This window comes from Aphelocoma coerulescens, chromosome 12 (genome assembly GCF_041296385.1).
Source record: "Aphelocoma coerulescens isolate FSJ_1873_10779 chromosome 12, UR_Acoe_1.0, whole genome shotgun sequence".
Classification (NCBI taxonomy): Eukaryota; Metazoa; Chordata; class Aves; order Passeriformes; family Corvidae; genus Aphelocoma; species Aphelocoma coerulescens.
The window spans coordinates 6,995,635-7,019,380 of record NC_091026.1 but is presented as its reverse complement, the minus strand read 5'-3'; the positions used below and the strand labels follow the sequence as shown (position 1 = coordinate 7,019,380).

General features: G+C 43.6%; 1 protein-coding gene across 1 annotated transcript; it reads right to left on the bottom strand.

Annotated features, from left to right (window-relative positions):
* Nucleotides 1-23,506, bottom strand: RHOA (ras homolog family member A). Its single transcript, XM_069027569.1, has 5 exons — nucleotides 23,423-23,506; nucleotides 6,301-6,458; nucleotides 3,494-3,614; nucleotides 2,121-2,251; nucleotides 1-1,263 (listed from the first exon to the last, which is right to left on the bottom strand). Exons 2-5 carry the CDS (start codon nucleotides 6,454-6,456, stop codon nucleotides 1,090-1,092), a joined length of 582 nt encoding a protein of 193 aa, XP_068883670.1. The 5' UTR covers nucleotides 6,457-6,458; nucleotides 23,423-23,506; the 3' UTR covers nucleotides 1-1,089.
* Nucleotides 23,507-23,746: the final 240 nt, after the last annotated feature.

The following is a 23,746-nucleotide window of genomic DNA, read 5'->3' as shown; positions in this document are numbered from 1 at the left end:
TACAGGGAGCTTAGAAAACTGCCTTTATTCTATTAGTTCTTGGAAAAATGAAAATACAGAAAGAGTTTAGTTGGCTGCAGAACAGCAAGAAGTTCACAGGTTAGGAGTCTGATCACTACATGGTAACCAAACTTACACAAAAAGTTTCTTTTTTTTTTAAAGTTTTGAAACTGGGTCCAGCAATGAATTTAAGGCAACTGAACAGTTCAGAAGCTTTGAGTGTGAGCAGGCTGTCTTTACTCATCCCTACAGCACGTCATGGAAAAAACTTCTCCTGGGTGTGCAGACCACTCAAATCACTCAAATGGGTCAGACTCTTACAAATGAACAGGGGAAGAGGATCAGCTGCTTTCCATCGGACTTTATTTTCAAATACAGTTTCTTAAAAAACCCAGAACACCTTAACGCAGAGGTTACAAGTAACAGTATTAGGAAATCCAATTATACAAAAAATACTACATCTAAGCTGGGGTAAATAGATTTATTTTTGGTAACATACATTTAAACTGGCACTAATTACACAGTAACTAAAAGGTAACTAACATGAAACCACAGAACCCTCACTTTTCCTTAGCTGAATGGGACTTGGTCATTTCAGAGTGATCACATTTTCAAACTAATGTTTTACACCAAGCCATGAAAATCAGATCTTCCTAAATGTGATAGCACTGAAGCTACGCTCGATTCCATACAGCCATGTAACGGTTGTACTCAATTAGAATAGGACGTTAGTTATAAAGTAGTTACAGACCAATCCTCTGTGTTGACAGCTTTTTCTCTTTCTAGAGAGAAGAAAGAAGATAGAGAATTGTCTTCAATTAGCGCCTGGCATATCCTGTGAGTGCAGAAAAGGTTTGTTAGAGGAATGTTGAGGTTAACCTTGGGTGCACAGATGAATTTGATGCAGATTGTTATAAAAATCATGGTTGGCTTCTAAATACTGGTAGCAAGATGACTCGATTTTTAAATCTCTTAAGTAAATTATAGATAATGAAAAAGGCCAGTAATCATACACTAAGATTAATAAACAGCACTTCAAAATTACTCAAGTGCAGGGTGCTGCTTTGGCCATCTTCCTCTGGCCACGCTTTATAAGAGAAGGCACCCGGACTTTTTCTTGCCACGCCGGGCTTGCAAAGCAGCTCTAGTGGCCATTTCAAACACCTCCCTCACACCGTCTTTGGTCTTTGCCGAACACTCCATGTACCCGAATGCACCAATGCGGTTTGCCATATCCCGGCCTTCCTCGGGTTTGACAGGCTCCTGGAACAGCACAAAAGCAACAGGTGAGAACAGCCCAAACCCACACCGCTCTTCCCCTTCCCACCCAGCTTCCCAACAAATGCAAAGGAATTTCTGGATTAAGTGCATGTAATGAATTGGTTAGTTAAAAATGCAATGCCAGAGGACACGATCAGTTTTTTGGTATCTCTGAGCTTGAAAGCTGCAAGACTTTTTGAAACTTGACCAAGTGATTGCTTATTTCTGATGAAATATTTATGCAATTCTTTGCTACCGTTGCAAAAAAGCCTATGAACAAATCCCCAAATCAATGCCTCAGTCTTTGTACAAAAGCCCCCAATGTTTATGCTACAGGTGCAAAACTTCCGGGACAGAGCAGAGCATCTGCAGTCCCATAGCCAAGCTGGGGGTTTCAGGCTCAAGCAGAAAATGAAACCTGGTGATATGCTCAGGAATGAGCAACACCACCTGTGGTTATTACCCCAGAACACCCACCAATGAAAGTGTTTGCTGTCACATCCTGAACACACCAAACAGAAAACAGCTCCGGAGTGCGTGCACTGATGTGCTGATGTCTCCTCATCAATTCCTTTGTACCTCAGGGATTCATCTCTCCAGCAGTGAGAGAAGCTGACTGTAAGTAACCCAATACAACCATTTTCATGGCTGAGGATGCCTTTTTCTAGAACTAAACCTCCAAATACGAGAACCCCCACTCAGTTAAAGGCAAGATACTCCCTGGTGTCTGCCATGGGTTGGTGTTGATCACACAGCCCACAGGAACCAGCAGCCAGCTGTGGGTGCCTGTTTAATGCTCTGCTACAACCACCACACACTTCTGCCGTTTATTGTAAGACTCTGAAGGGAACTGAACTTGCCTGCTTCATTTTGGCCAGCTCTCGTCTTGTGTGCTCGTCATTCCTCAGGTCCTTCTTGTTTCCTACCAAGATGATAGGCACGTTGGGGCAGAAATGCTTCACCTCTGGGGTCCACTTCTCTGGGATGTTTTCTGAAAAAAATAAATAGAGGCGTAACTGTACAAAATCCCACTTCTGGGGAGAGTTTTATTTTAAAGCTTTTACACGCTGCCTGAGTCGTCATAGCTTGATAATCATAGCTTGACACTGATGCCCTTTTCTCTACTCTTCAGAAGGAAGTAAATAGACCTGTTCTGGTGTTACCAAAAAAGGAAAGTCTGTCTGTGGTAATTTGAAGGCTGAAACACATGTAACATCTTGGCTTCTCTCAGCAGCTACCTGACAAGAGTTAGCATAAGGGACTTTGAAGAATAGCATACAGAATTCTGGAGTAGAAACTTATGGAATATTTTGCTTCAAGAGAAACATTTTATTTATCTCCAGAAGCTAGAGATGGGCACAACACTGAAGCCTAAGTTTCAGCCTCACTTGTTCTTATAAAGCAACACAAAACAACCCCTCTCAGCTCTCCCCTTACTGTAGCAGAAACATTCAACACATTAATTACAGATACACAGAAACCAAGGCTTGGGGTAAGTAATTTCCAATCTGCCATTTCTTCCTACATGCAGCAAATGAATTTGTTCTCATACACAAGAAACCTCCTCCTCACATCCCTACATGACTTTATTTTTTTAGTGAAAGGAGGACTTGAGGGCTTTTGAAAGCAAAACCTTGACAAATTCTATACAGCAGGAAGTGCTGAACAGCCTAAAACATCTAGCTGTGCTTTCATAAACTCTTAGACATTTGAGATTCACCAGTGGATGTACCTGCAGGCTGCATATCCCCTTTTTATCTTCATGAAATTCCATTCAGCTTTTGAAGAGACATTCGCTATTATGTATTATGGCATATTTTCTTGCTTGAAAGAACAACTTAGACAAGGATTTTGAAGCCAGTTTTTGCACTACAGCCAAACCATCAATTCTGCAGCTGCACCTGGAGTGCTCAGGTGTGCTGGCCTCTAGATGCTGCACACCTGAGAAGCAGTTCACTGCTCCCAGGGGCCCTGGCACTCAGATACTGCTGAACAGGAAGGGAGGAGAGGAAAGAGAATTTTTACAATCTGGGCAAACACAGAGTGCTGCTGCAGCTCTCATATGCTCAGCATTGCTGGAGAGTTCCTTAATGTCTGAAAACTACACACTCAAACCAGCACCAATTCTGAAACTAGGAAAGCTCCCAAGGGAAAATATATTCTACAGTGTAACTTCCAAGGGGAATATATTGATAGAGAGAAGTGGTTCTGACTCAGTTAGAGATCTACTTACCTAAACTATCAGGACTATCAATTGAAAAACACATAAGTATAACATCAGTATCTGGATAAGAAAGCGGTCTAAGTCGATCGTAGTCTTCCTGTCCTGCTGTATCCCACAAAGCCAACTCAACCTGAAAAATGAAGATAAGGAGTCAATCAGATCACCAGGAAAGTTCTGATTCAGCAGCCAGGAACTCAACAGGAGTGAATAAAATATTTCAGTCAATACCACTCAAAAGGAGGAGACTACATGTTCTCCTTTGACAGGAGAACTATTAGGAATTTTACATTCTGTAACTCCAAAAATTAACTTATTGCTGCTTATGAGTCTTTTCTTTATACCTATGACCACTGTCAATTCTCTAAAAGGACATAAAAGCTACCAGCAGAAAAGCAAGACAGAAGAATTGAAGGGAATCAGCTCCAAAGGCCTGGGAAACTCTCTGACAAGCATCCCAGAAACACCAGTTTTCAGTGAAAGTGGACTAGGTATATGCTTTTTAGGATTATGCACATTTTCAATGGGTCAAGATTGTTCTTATTTGTGCACAAATTTAACCAAACTGATTTGTGTGTAAAGCTTCTTGTCACTAAGAAGTAAGTAAAGTACTTAACATTCTTGATATTTCTACTTTTGCTGGAAGAAGGGGAGAACACCCCAATAGGATTGTTTAAAACTGTAGAAGGAACAGCCAACATTTAAAACAAAGAACTTTCAAAACTATCATCAAGCTCTTTAGGTATACTCTTGCTTGAGATTCTCTGATGAGTCTGCCTTCACAATGGAGTGGGTTCCTTCTTCTTTAAACTCTTACATTCAAAAATCCCAGGAAAAAAGTCCACAGCAGCTCAGATAAAGACGGATGGGCAAAACTGGAACCCAAACATGAGCCTGCGCATGCAGTGCAACTGTTTAAATTGTGAAGAGACAAAGCCTTAAGTTGCACACATATACAAAAATAATCTTCTGTATTTCAGTCAGAAATACTCCTCCTCTCAGAGTCACCTCTGCAGTTGCAAATGTGAATTCTGTGGCAAATGTTCATATTTTTGAAGAGATGTCTGTTGACGGTTCCGTCACATGACACTGGAACCAGCGCCTAGAAAACACATCTCCTACCACCATGTCTTTGTCTTCGTATGACTTCTGGACATTTCTGGTAATGCTTTTCTAGGAAGACAGAGGTAAGTGGCTGTCAAACAGAAGAGGCTTAAGTATGGCTCTCCTACAAACTTTTGTAATCAAATTTTCTGAAGACCAAGAGCTTAGGTAAAATATATTCTGTAGTTACAAAAATAAAATCAGCTGATACTGCTCAAGCTGCTCATGCTATTTTTCTTTAGGTACTGGCTGCATATAGCTGATAGGGCATGACTCCTTGTTCACTCATTCAGAGATGCAGAGATTCAGGCAGAAGGGAATGAGGAATTTTGACTTGGTGACAAGAGAGAGAAATGGATATCATGCATATTTCAAACAATAGTCTTTAGAGTCTAAGATACAATATAGAAACTGTAGAACCTGTTACTTGGGGAAAAAACATGTCCTAATATTAGTCTAAAAGTAAATTTTTTTTTAATGATTCACATTATGGGAGAGAAAAGCTCTTTTTAGACTCAAAAAGCATGAACTACCATTACTAAATCCACAAATAACCCATCCCTGCAACAGCAGGAAATCAAATTTAACATAAAGTCCAAAACTAGCTCAAAACCCTCTTTTTCTTCAGTCAGGATCGAAAGTGAGCGATTTCAATCCATCAGTCATTGCATCTGAACTAGAATGGACTGAAAAATGTCCTGGCTGTACCTGAGCCCAGAGCAAAGGCAATGTCATAGCCAGGGACAAAACAGGGAAGCTGAGCACCCTCAGCACCAAAACCTGCCACATGCTTGACCTGCATGCCCATGGCAGAGTCAGCTCTGTGTGGTTACAGTACCCAAACAGACACAGGCCGTGGCTGTCTGACAGGGTTTGTAAATAGCTGAGCTTTCAGGGTGCAAAGTTCCTGATTTGTGTGCTTCTGCAATATCCTGGAAAGTGACAATTTTGCACATCACCCAGCACGCTGCTGACAGAAGTGCAGAAGGCAACCTACCCAGGGATCAGCACCTACAGCTGCCCCTTGGAGCAGGTGTCTGGCATGTCTGGTAAACAAAAGGACTCAAGAGTACCACTGATTAAAAACTGACTTTCAAACTTACTAAAATTAAAATGAAGTATTTTAATGATTAATTTACTGAAGTACAAACTAAAGATGAAGCTCAGTGAGCTGTGGCTACGCTTGGCTGCTAAGAACTGTGTTCCTTTAGACAAGCAGGACAGATGATGGTGATGTACAGTACAAAAATCAACCCCCTTGATCGACCTGTCATCTGTTCTCAGAAGGATGCTGCATGTTGCCAGGAATGGGTATGAAAAAAAAACTCTCCAGGAATTAGTCTTTGTTAATTACAATACCAGGTCCCTATCAAAACAGGGACTCTGTTCCAAAGGCCAGTAGCCCCATGCCCTCAGCATCTTTGCATTGCTCCACCCGCTCCCACCTGCTGCAACATTCTACTTGGACTGAGTGCATGGCTTTTAGAACCTCAGCTTGTGTAAGGTTAGAAGCACCTTGTTAAACAGACACTGGATATGAGCACATTCTAGCAAGGCCAGTATTTTTTTTCCACAGAAACATACCTAATATTTAAAAATATATTTACAACATAAGCACTAAGCACGTATGCTAACCACATACTGAAGAAGTGTAGAGATTTCCATGCTATTCTGAACACCAGCTCATTCTGGCTCTTAGAGAAGGGTTCACATACCTGCTTTCCATCCACTTCAATATCTGCTACATAATTTTCAAAGACGGTGGGAACATACACTTCAGGGAACTGGTCTTTGCTAAATACAATCAGCAGACAGGTCTTTCCACAGGCACCATCTCCCACTATAACCAGCTTTTTTCGAATGGCTGCCATAGCTGAAAAACAAAACGACAACTTGTTAATTCAACTGCTACAGCTTTTAACCGAGATGCTAATAATTAATAAACCCTTTTAAATTGACCTTTTAAACTGATTCTACATGTCCGTTGGAGAGACAGACATATCTGGACTTGGGTGAGTTCAGATTCCCATCCTTTTAAGAAAAAACACACCCCAGCATTAATCAACACACTGGTGAGCCCACTAGGTGCAAGAATAGTAGAAAGGAGAGGAGATGGGCCTGGTTTAGCCCAGATTTATTGATCTGTTCTGAAGGCTGAGATAGGAGCACCCCGAGATAACGAGTAAGTTAGCAGCACTGTCCCAGGGAACCCTCTCAGAAGTGTATTCCAGGTAATCGTATACAAGATGCTTCAATTTAAGGGCAGTAACATTTTCCTATCACACTGAGTTGTCTTAACAACAAAATGCCAGTCAGCTGGACCGAGGAGCACCAACAGAAGGACCTTAAGGTAGCCAGTTGCTCAGATTACAATCACCACTCTGCAAAGGATTTTGGCAAGACACATCTCACTCCTCAATCCACTTTCCTGGGCATCACCACTACCAGAGAGCCTGCTGTCAGTTTGCAGTAAGTAAAGGGGGTACTTAGAAGTGGAGACGCCCATGGTGCTCCTCACAGATCTCTGCTGAGCAATGTATTGATCTGTATCAGGACCACACAAATCAGTGACCTGCTCAAAAGCATCTCTCGACTCAAAAAGACAGTACAAAAGCTTGAAAAGGTTTAGGGAAAGCCTGGAGTCAGGGTGGGGCCGAAGGAGATGGTTGTTTTGGATCTGGCAAAGCAAACAAAACCAGCATTATATATGTGCCTGCTCTCTTCTTTCTTTTCTCCAGGCATTTATTTGTGACCAATGCAGGAACAAGCAAAAGATTTAGGGAGTGACCTGGCTACAAGGGAGTACAATGAGGACAGAACCATAACGACTTTCTTCTCCATAAAATAAAGGCACTCCAGGGGAAGCCGCTTAGTCATCCCATGAAGCTTCCTGGAAATGGAGCAAACAGCAACGCCACCACAATACCTATGACTGCATGACCAAAATACCACAGAGGGAGCACCCTGTGAGTTAATTTTTGCCATGACAAACCCAGAACAAAGTTCTACGAGGATGACCAGGGCTGCTGGCAAGGGGAGAAGGCCTCAAAGAAGCACAGGAGAGATTTAAAGGACACAGCAAAAATATTTTATCCTTTTCACCTCTTCTCTTGCCTCATGAAATTAAGTAAAAAGGTAAAACTACCATCTAAAATCAGACTTTGGTACTGTGAGGTGGTGAAGAAGCAGTGGGTATTACAGAGAATCTGTACTTCTGCTCCAGGTACAGAGAAGAACCACTTCAACTCACCAAGCAGCAAGGGTCAAGGACAGCCTTGTCAGACACCTCTGCTCAAGTGATCCAAGTCCATCTCCAAAGTGAGTTTCTTTAACCTTGTAAATATGTATGTACACAAGTTAAAGTTATTTATTGTAGGGACTTGGGGTAATTTTTACATTTGTAGAAGGTTTTTAATGATCCAAGCTGTATAGAAGTTTTCTTTCTATAGTTTTAGACGGTTTTTCTAGCAATGGTAGTATTTGAATTTTACAGAACTGGTAATGATCTGTCCTCTGCACCAAGTCAAGATCAACTACTTGTTACTTCTGTTTAATGTCAGCTTTAGCTAATCTGCCCTTCAAGTCCTACAAAACCTATGAAGTCATCTACTCTTGTGCTCCACAATACTTACTATGAGAAAACTTCCCTTAATGTCTACCCTCACCCTTCTTTGATGTAATATAAGCCCATTACTGTTTATGCTGTTTGTCGTGGCCATAAGGAAATGGATTATTCCCTTTCCCCAGCGCAGTTGAGAATATATGCCTTCATTTAGTCTTCAGGCAAAACAATGCCAGTTTATTCAAGCCTTCTCTGTAAACCATATTTCTTACATTTTCCCATTGCTCCCTTCTGGGCAGAGTACAATTGGCACAAATTTACCAAAGCCTGGAGCCCAAAAGCTGAATCCAGTATTTCTCTTAGGGCTCTATGAACAGTGCCCAAAGCTGAAGGATGAATTTCATTGATCTTCTGGGATACCCTGCTGCTTAAACACCAGTCTGGAATTGTGTGCCTTTTTCTTTCTTCTTCCCCTCCCCAGAACACAACACTGTTGATACAGTCAGCTTTTAATTCCTGATAGTTCACAGCCTTTTTTTCATTCTGATGGCTGTACAGTGAGTAGTTCTCTCTTCACACAGCTGAATATCCATTGCCAGGCTTTTATTTATCCTTAAGATGACTGATGTTTTGTTCTACCTTCAGGTTCTAGCTCTGCCCTCCAGCTTAATCATAGTCTGTCAGATGCAAGTTTAATAGTAATGATTCCCAGATAATTATCTAGGCCATTGATGAAACTGCCCTGGAGACACAGTGGGCGGCTGACTGAATGGGATAATCTGTCCTTCCTTGCTATCCTCCCTCCTTCTCCCTTCTGTGCTAGTGGCTGGGACTGGCCCAGCCTTGAGTTACCTGCAACAGCACCCAGGGTAGGTGACCTTTGGGCATCACCTACGGATAACTGTATTTTTCAATGGATTATCAGATCAACTCTTCCTTTATCTTCCTCTAAATACTTCCATCTCTCAGATTATTTTTTAAGTGTTCCTTGCCAGTTGAACTTTATGCTTTGGCCCTCTGCACACCTATGTCTAAGATCGACAAAGAAACAACAATTGTGTAAAAACACCTCCAAACACATCATTTAATGTAGACCTTTCTACAAATCCTTCCCTAAAAAAGCTTGAAAATTTTATGGATATATATAAAAATTATTTCAGGAGCTTTATTTTATCTCCTCAGTATCTTTTTCCTGAGAAAAGCCCATCCTGAAACTCTCTGCCTGAATGCTTCCTGAGATGTGTTGACATCATTTGGACCCAAGATGCCCTTCAGCAGCATGTGCTCAACCACTTCCTTCCCACTGCTCAGGACCCATCCCAGGAGGCTCTCCTGCTCAGAGTTCTGTGCAGGACAGTCACCAGGACATATCAAACCTGCCAAACAGTCCCTTCCATCTAGTACACTGAAAACCTGGGGAATTGTAATTCCCTCATCGCCAGATTCTAGAGGATCCTTCTGGACCCTCACAAAAAGCCTCAACCACATGATCATTTTTTTGGTGACCCACGGCATCCTCATATGTTTTACTTTAGTTTCACCTTTCGCAGCATTACCACAGAACAATTCCTTCTAGAACAAGCGTGTTGTACAAAATTCAATTCAGGATGCAAAGATCACCACTTAAAATCTCCAATTTTCAGAAGCAGCCCAGATTATAAATGCTGGGTAGATATAGACGCCTCAGGATGTCAGCTCTGATCATCAGATAAGACGCCTCCATCCACCTCGGAACAAAGTCACCAAACATCACAACCACTTCTTTCTACTTGTCATTATCAATGAATCATAGAATGGTTTGGACTGGAAGGGACCTTCAAGACCATATCCTTCCAACCCCCTGCCATGGGCAGGGACACCTTCCACTAGACCAGGTTGCTCAAAGCCTCATCCAACTTTGAACACTTTCTAATTTCGGAATTCCCTGAATTTCCTAATTTAGAGGATTCCGTGTACAGATCAGCATCTTTCACCTAGTTATTTTTAGCTAAAATAAATACATTCCTCTCCAGTGGGCAGCTGTAAGGGGTTGTCAGGTCTGGCAAAGACCCAGAAAAGCAACATCTTGGTAGCACAATAGAGAAAAAATGGATTGTTAGAATGGAGTTACATCTTAGTGGTGTGTGTCACAAGGACAACACTAACAGCATTCACAGCAGTCGGGTCTTTCTGCTGCATTCTGACATGCTCTGGTTTTCCTAAGTATTCTGAAACATGGAAATACATCAAGTTTGTAGCAGCAGTATGTGGGAATCAAAGCACTTTGCTGGCCTAAAGAGTTTCATTTAAGATGCACATTACACACAATTTAGTATTTGCTGCAGAACAGCTTTTCACCAGTGAGCACATGTCTACATTTAGAGCTAAAAAACCTCTATGAACTACTTGAGAGGGTATAACAAACAGACCAGATCCAAGCTACTACTACCTCACTGTAACTGAACACAAGTACTAGACATTCATCCTTTTACACAGTGCATAGAGCAGGGAGAGTCCAATAAATCCAGAAAGCTGCTGGAACTGCATCACTGATGATGCACACAGAACACTGAGCAAGAAACATTTTATCCCAATTAGTGTAGCAGAATGGCTGCAGTGATCTTCTAGGAGAATCTGTGCTGTCTTCTGCAGCAAGGCAACAGATCTGCAATTTTCCCCACTCTTAAATGAACCACTCCTCCCACCTTTGCATTTATAGGATTCTCAAAACCAGCTAGTCTGCTAGATTCGAAGTGGAAACTCTCACAACATGACTCAAGTGACTCATCTGAATGGAAGAGATTCAATTATGACATTTCCTCAGCCTAGGCCAGTGTCTTTCACAGGTATTACAGGGGCTTTAGACATCATTTACTCAATCCCACTAACATCACAGGAGGTTACAACACAAGGAGCTGCTGTTTGCAGAGTTGCCACCCTAATACCCTTGTTACAGGAGGCTGCTGTTTCTAAGTGCAGTGACACTGCAAGGCTCCAAGCCCTGCTTGTTAAGGGAATCCACCAAATACTCCAGAAGAATTAGAAATGGGGAAAATATTTTTTCCCATGTTTTAAACATACTCCCCCCAAGTATTACTGTTTACTGCGAGGGAATTTGCCTCTTCAGCATGCTATTTATTTTTCCAGGGAACAAGTTTTCCAGTGCCTCCTCTCCTGCAGGTCCCAAGGCCACACAGCATGAGTGAGGATTGTGGACACACTGTTGACATTCTGAAGTTGGATAGGCTGGCAACAAACACGCCAGGTTTGTCTGTCTCACTCTGGATCTCATCCTGGAGAATGTAATTGATGGAAGAAACAGCCCTTTACCATCACAAAGGTATCACAACTATATTTAATTTCAATTACCAATTAACTACTAGTAACTTTATGTTGCCTTCTATGCTATACAGGCAGCTCCTTTGCAAAATGCAGAATTTTGTAAAAAAAAAATAAATTCTGGATTATTGCATGTCAGCAAGAACTCAGCAGAAGCAGTTCAGAAGCAGTTCAGCATGCAGTAAGGATGCTGGGGGTGTGGGGGGCAACATCCTTTAACTACTTTTCCACCTAATCTTACTGAAGTCCTTAAAACCAAAATGTTGGAAGGTAAAAGTTTTGAAATCTTAGAAAGACTGCCTTGCTGCTGACTCCTCTAGACAGCACTGAAGCAGTTTGCTGCTGAGTGAATTACAGCCTGGCACTCTTCTCACTTGCTTCATTTCCCCCTCATTCAGTTAGCCCTGCCCTGGGCAGCAGGAGGAACAAGAGCCAGGCTAAAGGATCAGAAGAAGAAACCCTGCTCAAGTGTCCTCCAACCTGACCAGTGAGGCCCTGCCCTCTACCTACCACAGGGGAGAATTGACTTTGTCCCAGTCCCTCAACTGCCTCTGCCTCAGTACCTGCATTTACCCTTAAAATAGACTTTTGTTCAAGTCTGAGGGGGAGGAAGAAAAGAGTTTTCCCAAAGACTCCAGGGATGAAGAGGGGATGAGCAGGCTTCTCCCACAGTTGCCTTCTGGCCATCTAGCAAGGTCTGGCATCAAAACTGAGAACTAGCAAAGCAATTTGGAGTCTGATCAGCCCAGAAGCAAACAGGTCTGATTTTAGGGCAGCTGCATACAGCCAGTGAAGAAAGAGACTGAACACAGAGCATCTGAGTGGGTGAAGCGGTCCAAAGACTATGACCAGGGAATGGGGAGGGGTCAGGCAAACAGGCCAGGAGGACGGCAGAAGGATGTAACCACTCCTATAGAAAAGAATCCAGGATTCCCACATCTCCCAACAGCAGGCAAGCATCTCAACCTCCTCCTCCACCAAAGTCCCAGTGGAAAATGCCAGCAACTATACATTCTGTAATCCTTTTTTGCTGCTCACTTCTCATTAGTGAAAGCATGTATAAACAATATCAGAAATACTGCAGCTTGCTGCTGAAATGCTAATCCTGCTACCTTAAATCAGCTTCCTTCAGCACGTGTAAGCCTACGTGTGCTATCATGCCATTTTTCCCCACATGACCAACACAGGATGGCCCTGCTCTTACACAGCAATAGTTGTGAAGTAAGAGAAATTATGACCCCAATTCACCTCTTAGAGAAGCTACAAACTGGGAGGCCAACAGCCTTGGAACTGAAAGAAAAGTAAGAAAAAAATTAAGGAAAAACGTGATTCAATCACATAAAGGAGTCAGATACAACCCATGTTTCTGCTACAGGGTTCCTAAAAGATCCTGGAAGAAGTACATATTCCAAAACATGCTGCAAGTGACCACTTACTTATTGTCTGAACTGATCTGTACAGCCACACTGACAGTAAAGCCAGACACACTGTGAGCTCAGAGTCATCTGCCTTCTTGACACCATAAATGACCTCAAATCAAGCATTATTGGGGTGGAAGCTCAGTTCAATTCCAAACCACTGAAATAAAAACACTAAAAACGTGAATGTGATCACCTCTATCAAGGGGACAGTCAACACATTTCATTGTAATGATTGAGATCTTCTTAATTCTGTGCAAGTTTGCTTGTGGACACTTGCACTCATACACCAAAAAGCCACATTATTTAAAGTGTTGCTAACAAGGCCTTTGAGAAATAGTTATATTTATATTCCTTACTGCAGCCAATACATAAAGCAGTTTGACAGTACTGCAAAATAGACCTATTTCTAACTTCAGCACTATGTGGGAGCAGTTGGTGAGAAAAAGCTATCTGCTGGGGTTTTTTGGGAGGGTTACATATGAAATCTAACACTTGAAAAAAGTTCCAAAGCTGGCAAAGCATAGGGCAGGCTACTGATGTTGCACGTTAAATTTAATCCACAGAGAAAATGGAAATTTTCTGTTGCAAGACTGAAGTACAATTGAAAAACTGACACAGAAGGTCAGCATAGTATCCAACGGGATTAAACACTGAACACGGGTCCTTTGGGAAGGTCTTTGGACAGGGCAAGCTGTGTGTTCATCTTTCTGATAACAGTTCATTCAGTCTGTGTCAACCAAGCTCAAGTCTGGCATGTTTTACTAGTTTGGAAAAAGTGCCTTGCAAACAGAGCCAGCTTTAAATCAGGGGCAGCGTAGCTGTGTTCACCCCCAGCTAATAAACCTCTCCAGGTCTCAGCTAACTCCACAAATAACCAGCTCAAGCCTCTTTGTACCACATCACCAGAACTGGGAACAGGGTCAGCTTAACTGCATCAGGTCTTAGCAACACTGGTTGCCAGCCCCAGTGACCCCTTAATGACTGATGAATTTTTTACAGTCATTAAGAGTTATCCAAAAGTACACAATAGGTGTTTAATAGGCATGGGCATACAGTGCATCTTCGTTAAGGACAGAGTGTGTTGTTTATGCTGTCTCTGCAATGGCTGTGATGGGGCAGAAGATTCCTCATGCAGTGTAAAGCCTGCCAGTGCACTGTTTTGGAGGAAACCTGAATCAGCCGTCAGCACTAGATCTGTGTTGAGTGTCATGCGGACACAGTATGTCTAATCCGAGATATCACGTGAAGTCTCAAAGTAGGATTCATCCTATCAAATTACAGCCTTTGCCCTTGCTTTCCTCTTCAGGAAAAATCCTGTATGACAACACACAATTCATCTTCCTCTCAGAGAAGAAAATTGTTTTGGATTCTAATAAATTTGCTTGATTTTTAACCACCGCAGGAAAGAGCAAAACACTTTGCTTTGCTCTCCTTCCCTGTACAGAGCACCTGCCCATGCCTTTACAGGAATGATGCCTCAGCACTGCCAAGTACTCCCAGGAACATATAAACTATCTTTTGTTAAAACACCCAAACCATGACCTGTGCAACCCTCTACACCCAGCACTGTGTCCCACAAGCAGCTCCAGTACAGACACTGACCACTGGACCAACTTGTTCCTGCATGTAAACTTACACCTAGAGACTCACAGACCACCTGTAACTACAGGTCTACACACACGGAAATAGGTACATTGACTTAGGAGTTGGGTCTCTCCACCTTAGTGCCTGGCATTCTGGATGAGCTCAGGACTGGGGATTCTTGTGCTAAGGGAGAAGAGGAAAAATGAACAAGAAGCTTCCCCCTGCATGCTTGCCAGCCTTCAGCTCAGGAGCTCCCTAGGTCAGATGTGGTTCCCATGAATTTGGTAACCTCAAATAGATTTCTCCTCCATGAGCTTGTCCAGACTCCCTTTGAACCCATGTAAACTTCCAGCACACACAACATCCTGTTGGAGGGAGTTCCCACAATTTAATTACACATTGTGTAAAGCCACTTCCTTCAAATTCAAGATTGTCCCTATTAGTTTCTTTTACTGCCTCCTAACTCCGAAATGGAAAGGGAGTGAACAATTTGCTTCCACTCGCCCTTTTCCTGCTCCTCACTAACAACCTTTCCAGACTGAAGTATCCTAACACAGAGCTGGTTGGTTGTTTGTTTTTTTTTTAAATTACCTCTACACCTTTGACAGTAGTGACTGTCTATTCCTGGCATAAGGAGTAACAAAGTAGTAGAGGGTGTCACGACGACGAAGTGCGTCAGACAGGAGGGCCCTTAAGAGCCCAGCAGCACAGCACTGTGTATCTTTCCATCCCATATTGTCCATCACAGCTCCAAACGCCCCAGGGCTGCTGTAGCACAGCTCTAGGAGCAGGAGCCTTAAATCTATTCACACAGTATCAGAGAACCGCACCCTCAGCTGCGTTTCAAGAGCAAACAAGCCACAGCTTGGTCATTCCCCAGCAGTTTTCACCCCATGCATTAACTCAAGTGCAGACCATCTTGACTTTAAAATAGCAATAACAGAGAATCCCATACCATGCTCCTCACTCCAGCAGTCAGTTACATTTTCTGCATTATGATGAGGTTTTTCTCGTCACTTCCTCACTTCTTCAGCCTCTGCAAACTTCCAATTGCTGGCATTTCGCATTTCTTCCAGGTGACCACTTAAGAAACAGCCCGAGTCCAACTCCTTCAACTCACTACACACAGACTCACTTGAGCCTCCACTTGCCTTTTACAGCTACCCTCTTTCTACTAAATTTAATATGAACCATATTGATTTTGTTCTGTCTTAGTTTCTCACTAAAAATGACATGCAATTACTGTCAAGTGCTAACTGAAGGCTAAGATGAACACTTGCACTTAAGAACCAAACTAAAACAATTAACACCACTTGTTTCTATATCCCCCAGTCCAGGCTGAGTGACACTGCCTTAATGCTTTCCTGAACGCTTTGTTACTTATTCCATTATTGTACCTGGGATTTATGTCTTAGTCTGATGGGATTATAATCATTAAGACTGTCCTACTTCTCTTCATTATTACTGCATATTAGCATTCTTTCAAACTCAAACTGCTGCACTATGTAAAGAGCTTTCTGGAAAAACAATTACATAAACCCCTTCCATTTTCAGGCCAGAGATCTTCAGAGCTAAGATATGTATCAAAACAGAGGTGTCAATTACCAAGTCTGGGCAGATTAGGTGTGCAGTATCATTCAACTTTTTTTTTTTTAACTTAATGAGATAATCAAAATACCTGATTACAAGTTCCCTATGTATAGATAAATAACTGCCAAAAGATAGGAAACCAGGCAGAAGGAAATGCTCAGCACTCTCAGAAAAACACCCGTGGAACCTGCACAGCTCAACGTCCATAAATGACCTGAAAAAGCGAAGAAAAATAGCTATACAACAAAATTTACTGATGATGTCAAGATGTAGAGGTAATAAAAGCAAGGGCTAACTGTGATGGATTTCAGAACTTTAACAGGCTCTGTGCCTTGGCAATAAAATTTGAAAGAGAGAAATGTGAAGTGATATGCAATGTAAAAACCAGATTCAACTTCCTATATGAAATGATGGACTGGGAACTGATTACTGCCACTCAAGGACAGTATTTAAAGGTTATAGAGTTAATTCCTTTAAAATACCAGCACAATACTCCGAAGTGCTACAATTTTAAAGATTCCAGTATTAAGAATAGGGGAAAAGGAACAAACCAGAAACCATTAAGACGATGTCGGAATCCATCGCATGACTGCATCTTCTGATGTGTGCAGCTGTGATCCTCCCCATGTCAAAAGGCTATAAATGAACTGGAAATGACTCAGAGCAGGGCACATGGATGATTAAACTACACAACAGTGACCACATGAGGAACAACTATAGGAGAACTGGAAAAAGGACAGTCTGGAAGAGACGCAACCACAGAAGAAAATAACTGGATGCTTCTCTCAGACCCTAAGGAGAGGTGAGCAAAGCTGGGGCCTGAAACAAGGACAAGCGTACAGGGGATGAGCCAGCGTGAGAGCAAAGGCAGGCAGGCCTCCCAGCAGGACACATGGCAAGGCCTCACCATATTTCAACTTTTTAGACCCATAATTTCACAGTCATTTGAGCTCCTTTTTCCTCCCAGTTACTTTACATGATTTTGAGCCTCTGTTTTCTATTTTCTATGTTCAGTTACTGCTTTTCTCTTATTTCATCTGTAAGGCTTTCCTGCACTGTTTTTTAAGAGTGAACAAAACAGATGCCTTCATTTCCCTTCCAAGCCAGGTTATTTAATTCACATTCAACACTTGGTAGGAGAAAAATACTGCAAAAGAAGGTTCCTGAAAGATCTTTTTAAAGCATGTTTAAGTCAAAAATTTTAAAAACTAAACCACCAACATGTGTGAGCAAAACTCTGTCTTAACACTGTCATCACGCATCCTGTTTTGTTAACACCAAACTTAGCAGGGTGCTCCTGATCAACTACCTGCAAAGTTCACCCCTATACTGTTCACCTCCCTATTGCTATATAATTAGTAAATGAATACCATTTCAGAACCCAGGGAAGAAGACTAATTCGAGCATTCTCTCTTGTCTTCCTCTACCATGACAAGTCCCTCTCCAAGGCTGAAGGCAAAGTTTGGATTTTGGGGGCAGAAAGCAGGATTTTGTCCTCAGGATCTGTGGCTGCCATTGCTGTCCTTGGCCCTCATGGAACACTCTTGCTCGTTTGCTCCCACTGACTACATCTTTGCTATCTGTAGGCACAACGACTTACGAGAGTACTTCTCTTATGCAATACCGAGTCCCAAGATTACTTTGCACAAAATGAGATTAGGGCTTAATATTGAGGTAATTATAGTAGATCTTTGGATTTCCATGTGTGTGTAATCTGCAAAACACTTTGCATTTGGGCCAGATTTTTCTTGGTGTCCTCTCTTCCCAGATACCTCCTGCATGTCAGATGGGATGTGGGGCCTCACACTGAGCAAGGACGGCTTCTGCCTGGGTGAGGTGGCTCTGTCTTCAGGCACAGGCAGTAAAGCACATATGGACAAGAAAAACTAACTTTTCCAGACAACCATCTTCTTGTACCCACAACTGACACTCACCTGTGTTCCTTCCTCCTCTCCTCCCACCACAAGATATCTGTTGAAACTGCACTGCTTCAGATCAAACACCAAGCAAGCCCAACACTGCCTGACACATGCAGGTGTCTTGGAGTAAAAGAAGGAGCAAATGCATTGACACCTCTGCAAGTGTATTTTCTCAGTTGCCAGCTTGGGGGTAATTATTTTTTTTCATTCTTTGTGCCCAACAGCCCATTTGACAGTGTTCTCTCCTGTGATTTCATCTGTTTGGTTCTGAAGCCACATAAATCGTTGTCATTCAAAGCACTCTGTGGTGCTGCATTCTGCGGTCTCAGTGCAGACTGAGGGAGAGGCACCATCCGTTTTGATCTAGACCAGACTGTGCTTGGTCATGTCTTTGCCAAGTGAAAGAGTTCAAATCTTTTTAAGCACCCCTTGTATGGAATCCATTCCTTATCTCTGATCACTCTTCTCAGCCTCATCTTTGCTTTTCCAGTTGCAATATATCTCAAAGCACATCTTTCTTTGTGCCAACCCACTGTAAACAGTGTGTTGAGGACTAAGAGCCACGATGCTATTCCTCTGTTTTCCTTTTTTTATTCCTTTCCCAAAGCCTCTCATACAAACTCGTATGATCACTGTTGAACACTAAACTTCCATTTTCACAGAATTATGGCAAGCTCTTCCTTTTAAGTGGCAATAATTAACTTTCACACCATCAGTGCATAAACAAAGATTAACCCCCTTCTTTGTATTTATCTGGAACAAATTTCATTTGGCATTTTGCTGCCTGTAATTCAGTGTCAGAAGGACAAGCTGCAATTCTTCCTAATCAGCTCTTGTCTTTTCTTCCCTTCCTCCTTAACACCTTTCTCACCAGATCATTTATGAATGTGCTGAACAGTAGAGGTATAACTTCTTCTCTTGTCCCAAACTTCCCTTCTCTGTGCTTCTCAAGTCATTCAAAACCTCCAGCAAATATGAGCTGCACCATTTCTTCTGCAAAAGCCACACTGGCTTTCTGCTACTCTAAGTTGTTACTCCAGCTGGCTAGCTTTTTTTTGTCTTTTATTTTTTAAAAAGGCACTGAACTGTGATATCCTGCTGAACTATCTTTAAGAACTGCTACCACGTAAATCCTCTTCTATTTCTCTGACTTCAAGATACTGAGAAGTTACACAGCGTAATTAGTAATTTGGTCATTTCAGGCCCAAATTTCCTTTGGAACCCCTGGGCAAGCACCATCTGGTCTTGGCACCTCGTAACTCTATTTATCACTTTGCTCTATAAATTACTTTGCTGACAATTCAAGCAGAGACAAATCTTCCAATGAGTCCTGTTCTCAATAAAGAGAATATCTGGCACAGGGACCCTCTTTGGACTCCTGGACTCCTCCATGGGAAACAGGAATGCACATAAGTCATCTAACTTTCTACTCATGGCTTCATCACCAAATATTTCTTTCACTTCTTCATCTATTGGCTCTCCAAAATCCAGCACCTTTCTTGTTTCTGATGAACTTGGAAATTTTTTTTTCTTGCTATTAGTATGATGTTTCTCAGTCTCTCTGGCAGGTCCTTGTATTTTTCATTTAACTTGCCAGAGTTCACGTTCTTATTTACTTTTCTGGTCAGCTTCATGACTTAAACTTTCTGAAAGGCTGTATTCTTATTTCTAATACTTTCTTTATCCCAAACTGCATGCTCATTCTCATCTGTCAACATTCCACAGTATAATTTAAAATCCTCCCAACAACATTTTCAATTTCAAGTGCAGAAGCCTAGTTCTGCTGTGGTTTACATGGAACCCAGCCTTTCCAAACAGCTCTTGGACTGAGGTTCAAAAAATGAGCCAATTCACTTGGTCAGCACCCAGTCAAGATCCCACTGTGAGACGGCCTTCTCACTTCCCACAATTTCAACAGAGCAGACAGGAGGTGAAGAACAAAGAGCCACCAGGTGTAAAATGTAAGAAAAATGAAATGCTAGCAAAGAATGCAAACAGAGAGAACTGGTACTTGGACAGCTGCTAGTTCTTTCAAACCACTGACACATACAAAGACAACCTTCCTTACAACTGTGAAGATGAGGAGGAGGAATCCCTTTGTACACATCCACACCAGTGACCTGCTCCAAATGTGACAGTTCAGGCCAGGTGAGACAGAACTATTTATGGTTGCAAAGCACTGCTAATTAACTGAGCAAGAGACTGAATTGAGCCCTGTTTCTGATTAAAAAACAACAATAAAAAAGCAAGCAGAAAACCCACAACTGTCAGAGCCTGAGGAAGCAAAACCTCATATTTGGTGTACTGCCCAATTTTACTGGGTATACTTGTAACTCTCCATCTGTTCCTTTTACAAGGGACCTTGGTCATGAAGGGTGGTCAGAGAAAGACAGCAAACTTTCTGATTAGTTTAATTAGATGATTCAGTTAGGATGGACTGGCTGTTAGTTGTGTGGATGGCAAATATCTTAATTAAAAGGTGGTCTATAGATATCTTAGTTCAACTTTGATAGTCTCAAATGTCCTTCCCAAATGAAGATATGGTGATAGGAAAAGGACAGAAAAGAGGATGGACAGGGCAGTGTCACTCTACCAACTCCAATTAGCTTTTGGTACTATATTCACAGTTCAGAATGAGTGGTAACAGAGATCCCATCAAGACCAGAAGGCACCCAGACACCAAACAGTAGTTACTGTAAAAGCAGCAGTAACTTAACCAGTGTACCACAGACAGTATTTTGGGATATTTTTGCTTATTTTTGAGATTAACTGAAAAGTAATAAGTAACTACCTCTTTCTATTTAGCTACCCACTATTTATAGCAGGAGAGGAATTACACCAAGAGACGAGGAGCAGAGGATTTTCACCATGCATTCAGGTGTGTGCAGGTGCTTAGCTGTACGCTGGCAATGAAGGTCAGCTGTTATTTGGTGAATTTATTTTGCACTGCACTGTTCTGTATTACAGAGTTTCACCCCTATTATGTATTTTACTAGGACAAGCTCATCATGGATTAATTTAATATTTCAAAGGCACACTGGTTGTGCTTTATCAACAAGCTAACTTCCTCAAACTTACCCATTACACTTCTCCTCCAAGTTAGTTCAAACTGCATTTAAAGATACATGTAAGGCAACACAGCAGAACATGAGAGAGATGAGATTTAGTATTAAAGGTAAAAGATGGTGTCTGAGTGGAGGCTTGGAAAGAACCTGATGATACCACAGCAGCAAGGAATAAAATATGAGAGAAACCGAGAAGGTACAATTGGCTAATGAAAAGGCAGCCAAGGTCAGAAATGTCTAGGGCAGAGCAGACCACAGACATGGTGTGAAGAAGAGCCCACAGGGTTCTGGGCAATGTAAATACATTGAGAGAAAAAGATTAAGTGTAAAAACCAGAAAAAACAAGAGTTACTGTAAGAAAAATGAGGAAAGATGATGATACTTCCAGGACCCCTCCAAAACGTTTCCATTTGGAATTTGCTTATCTGAAGAGCCATCACCAGTCCTACATCCTGGTGGCGGTTAAGATCATTTAGGATGTTTTTACTGTCAATTCCTGGCTCAGAGAACTCCCCGCCTCTGGCGCTCGGCTGCTGTGGCACTCGGCCAGAGCGTGAGCTTGGTGAACGAGGAGGGATAACATGAGAGCTGCTCAGCTGAGCTCTGCCGTGACAGAATTTATTTTGCCCCTTGTGTGAAGGTGCGTTCATGTCTTGAAAAATTATTTTTAAAAAACCCGTGTAGTCTAGTGTTAAATGATATACATCACCCATTCAAATTAATTTATGTCAAAGATTTATGCTGAATATGCTGTTAAACATTCCAGTGAACTAATTAAAGTGAAATAAGGCTAATGTTTTTCTTTTTTTAAACACACAGCCTCGGTCCAAATCAGTGCCAGAATTAGACTCTGTATATTTGAACGAGAAATGCCAGTGCTGTGTGGCTGGAGACCTGGGTAAGGCCAGAACAGGACAGGAGGAAGGCACACATGTACCAGAAGAGCCTTCAACAGAAAGCAAATATTCTCACAAACAATCTTTTCAGGGAGGGAAAGACTTCATATTTCCATACTGGGAAAAAATCCCCAAATAAAGCCATCAGAGAATCTAATATTTTGGGTCACAAACAACATTTAGGGCACTTAAAATGAACTTTTGAGATTTCTGAGATAAAAAGATTAACAGAAGTTTGCTTCTAGGAGAAGTTCACCATTTTGAAGTCACACAGATGGCAGGATTGACGCTTAGGCTAAGCTCTGGGGAAAAATAAAAGCAACAACAAACTTAACATCCCCCAGGAAGGTCTTAGGGTTTAATTTTTTCTCCAAATCCTGTATCATACAGAGAAATGGTGGGTGGGAACCACTGCTCATGAGGGCTTCCCTGCAACAAACAGGTGAACTGTACCAGGAGAGAAACAAAAGCTGGATATGAGGTAGCAACTAAAAACAAACAAACCCCCATTCCAGACACCTCTTAAAGGGATATCAAAGTAGTTGTGGTATCATTCGGCTGGGAACAATACTTCATCCTGAGTGTCCATAATAACTAACTCTGCAAACCTCTAGGAGAAGTTTTTGGGTCTTACTCTTAAAACCCAAACACAACTGAAGCAGTCTGGAGGTTCCTCTCGCCCTCGAAGGAATGGGTTTCCTGGCAGAAAAGGTTTATGCAGGGGATAGTTTAACACCGGGCAGTTCTCAGCCCAGGTAAGGCTGTCGGGGCACAGGACTCCGGTCGTGTCAAACCACCCCCGGCGTTCCCCCGGCCTGCAGCAGCCGCCCCACCAAAAAAACACCGCCCAAACTTTCCAGTTTCGCCCCAAAGGCCGATTCCTCCCCAAGCTAAAAGTTCAACGGCGCACAAACCCCCGGCAACCCCTCCGGACGCGCCCCGGCACGGCCCCGTGTGCCGCGGACAGCCCGGGACGACCCCCGGCTGCGACCCCCGGTGCGGGCGGGGCGCGGCCCCGGCGGGGGTGACGTCACACAACAGGCTGCCACTCACCGGGGCACCCCCGGTGCCGCCCGTGTCACCCCGCGGGCCCTGGGGGCAGCGCCGCCTCCGCCTCCCTCCGCACCGCCCACGGCCGGGCGGCGGCACCGGGTCCCGGGCGGGGCGCGGGCGGCTCCCGCGGGGGAGCCCCGGGGCCGCGCCCCTTCCTCCCCTCCCCCGCTCCCGCGGCCCGGAAAAGGCTCCGTTACCGGCCCCGGGAGCTCGCAGAGGGGCCGCCCCCCACCAGCCCTGCCCTTTCGTGCGCGGCGGTGGCGGCGAGAGGCCCGGCCGGGCCCGGCCGCCCCCGCCCGCAGGCCGCGGGCTCCCGGCGGGGGCGGGCGGGCCCCACCCGGCGACGGCGGCGGGAAGGGGGAAGGGGAGAAGAGGAGCCGGCGATCCGCCCCCCCGCGGCCCCCGATCGGTAGAGAGCCCCCCCGGTACCTGCGGCCTGCGCTGGTCCGGCTCCCGCCGCCTCCTGCTCCACAGGCCCGAGCGCGAGCGGCGGCGGCGGCGGAAACGGGCGGGGCGGGGCGGGCCGTGCGCGCTCCCAGCCCCGCGCGCGGCGCGCTCCTGAGCCGCCCCGCCCGCCCGCGCGCGCCCGCCCGCCCCGCGGCCAATCGGCGCGGCCGCGCGCGGGGGCTGCCGGGAAGGGCCGCTATAAAAAGGTCCGTGCTATTTACGCCGCGCGGGCTGGGCAGCGGTGGGGCGGCGGTGTGGGGTTGGTGCTTGCGCTGCTTTTGCGGCTCTTTCTGCCGGCTCGGCCGG

Bases quoted from the DNA above. Each gene is read 5' to 3' on its own strand.
- RHOA (XM_069027569.1), bottom strand. From the start codon at position 6,456: ATGGCAGCCATTCGAAAAAAGCTGGTTATAGTGGGAGATGGTGCCTGT. The intron at 3,615-6,300 runs GTATGTGAACCC...TTCATTTTTCAG, and splicing joins TTGAAGTGGATGGAAAGCAG to GTTGAGTTGGCTTTGTGGGA. The intron at 1,264-2,120 runs GCAAGTTCAGTT...GTGCTGTTCCAG, and splicing joins AGCTGGCCAAAATGAAGCAG to GAGCCTGTCAAACCCGAGGA.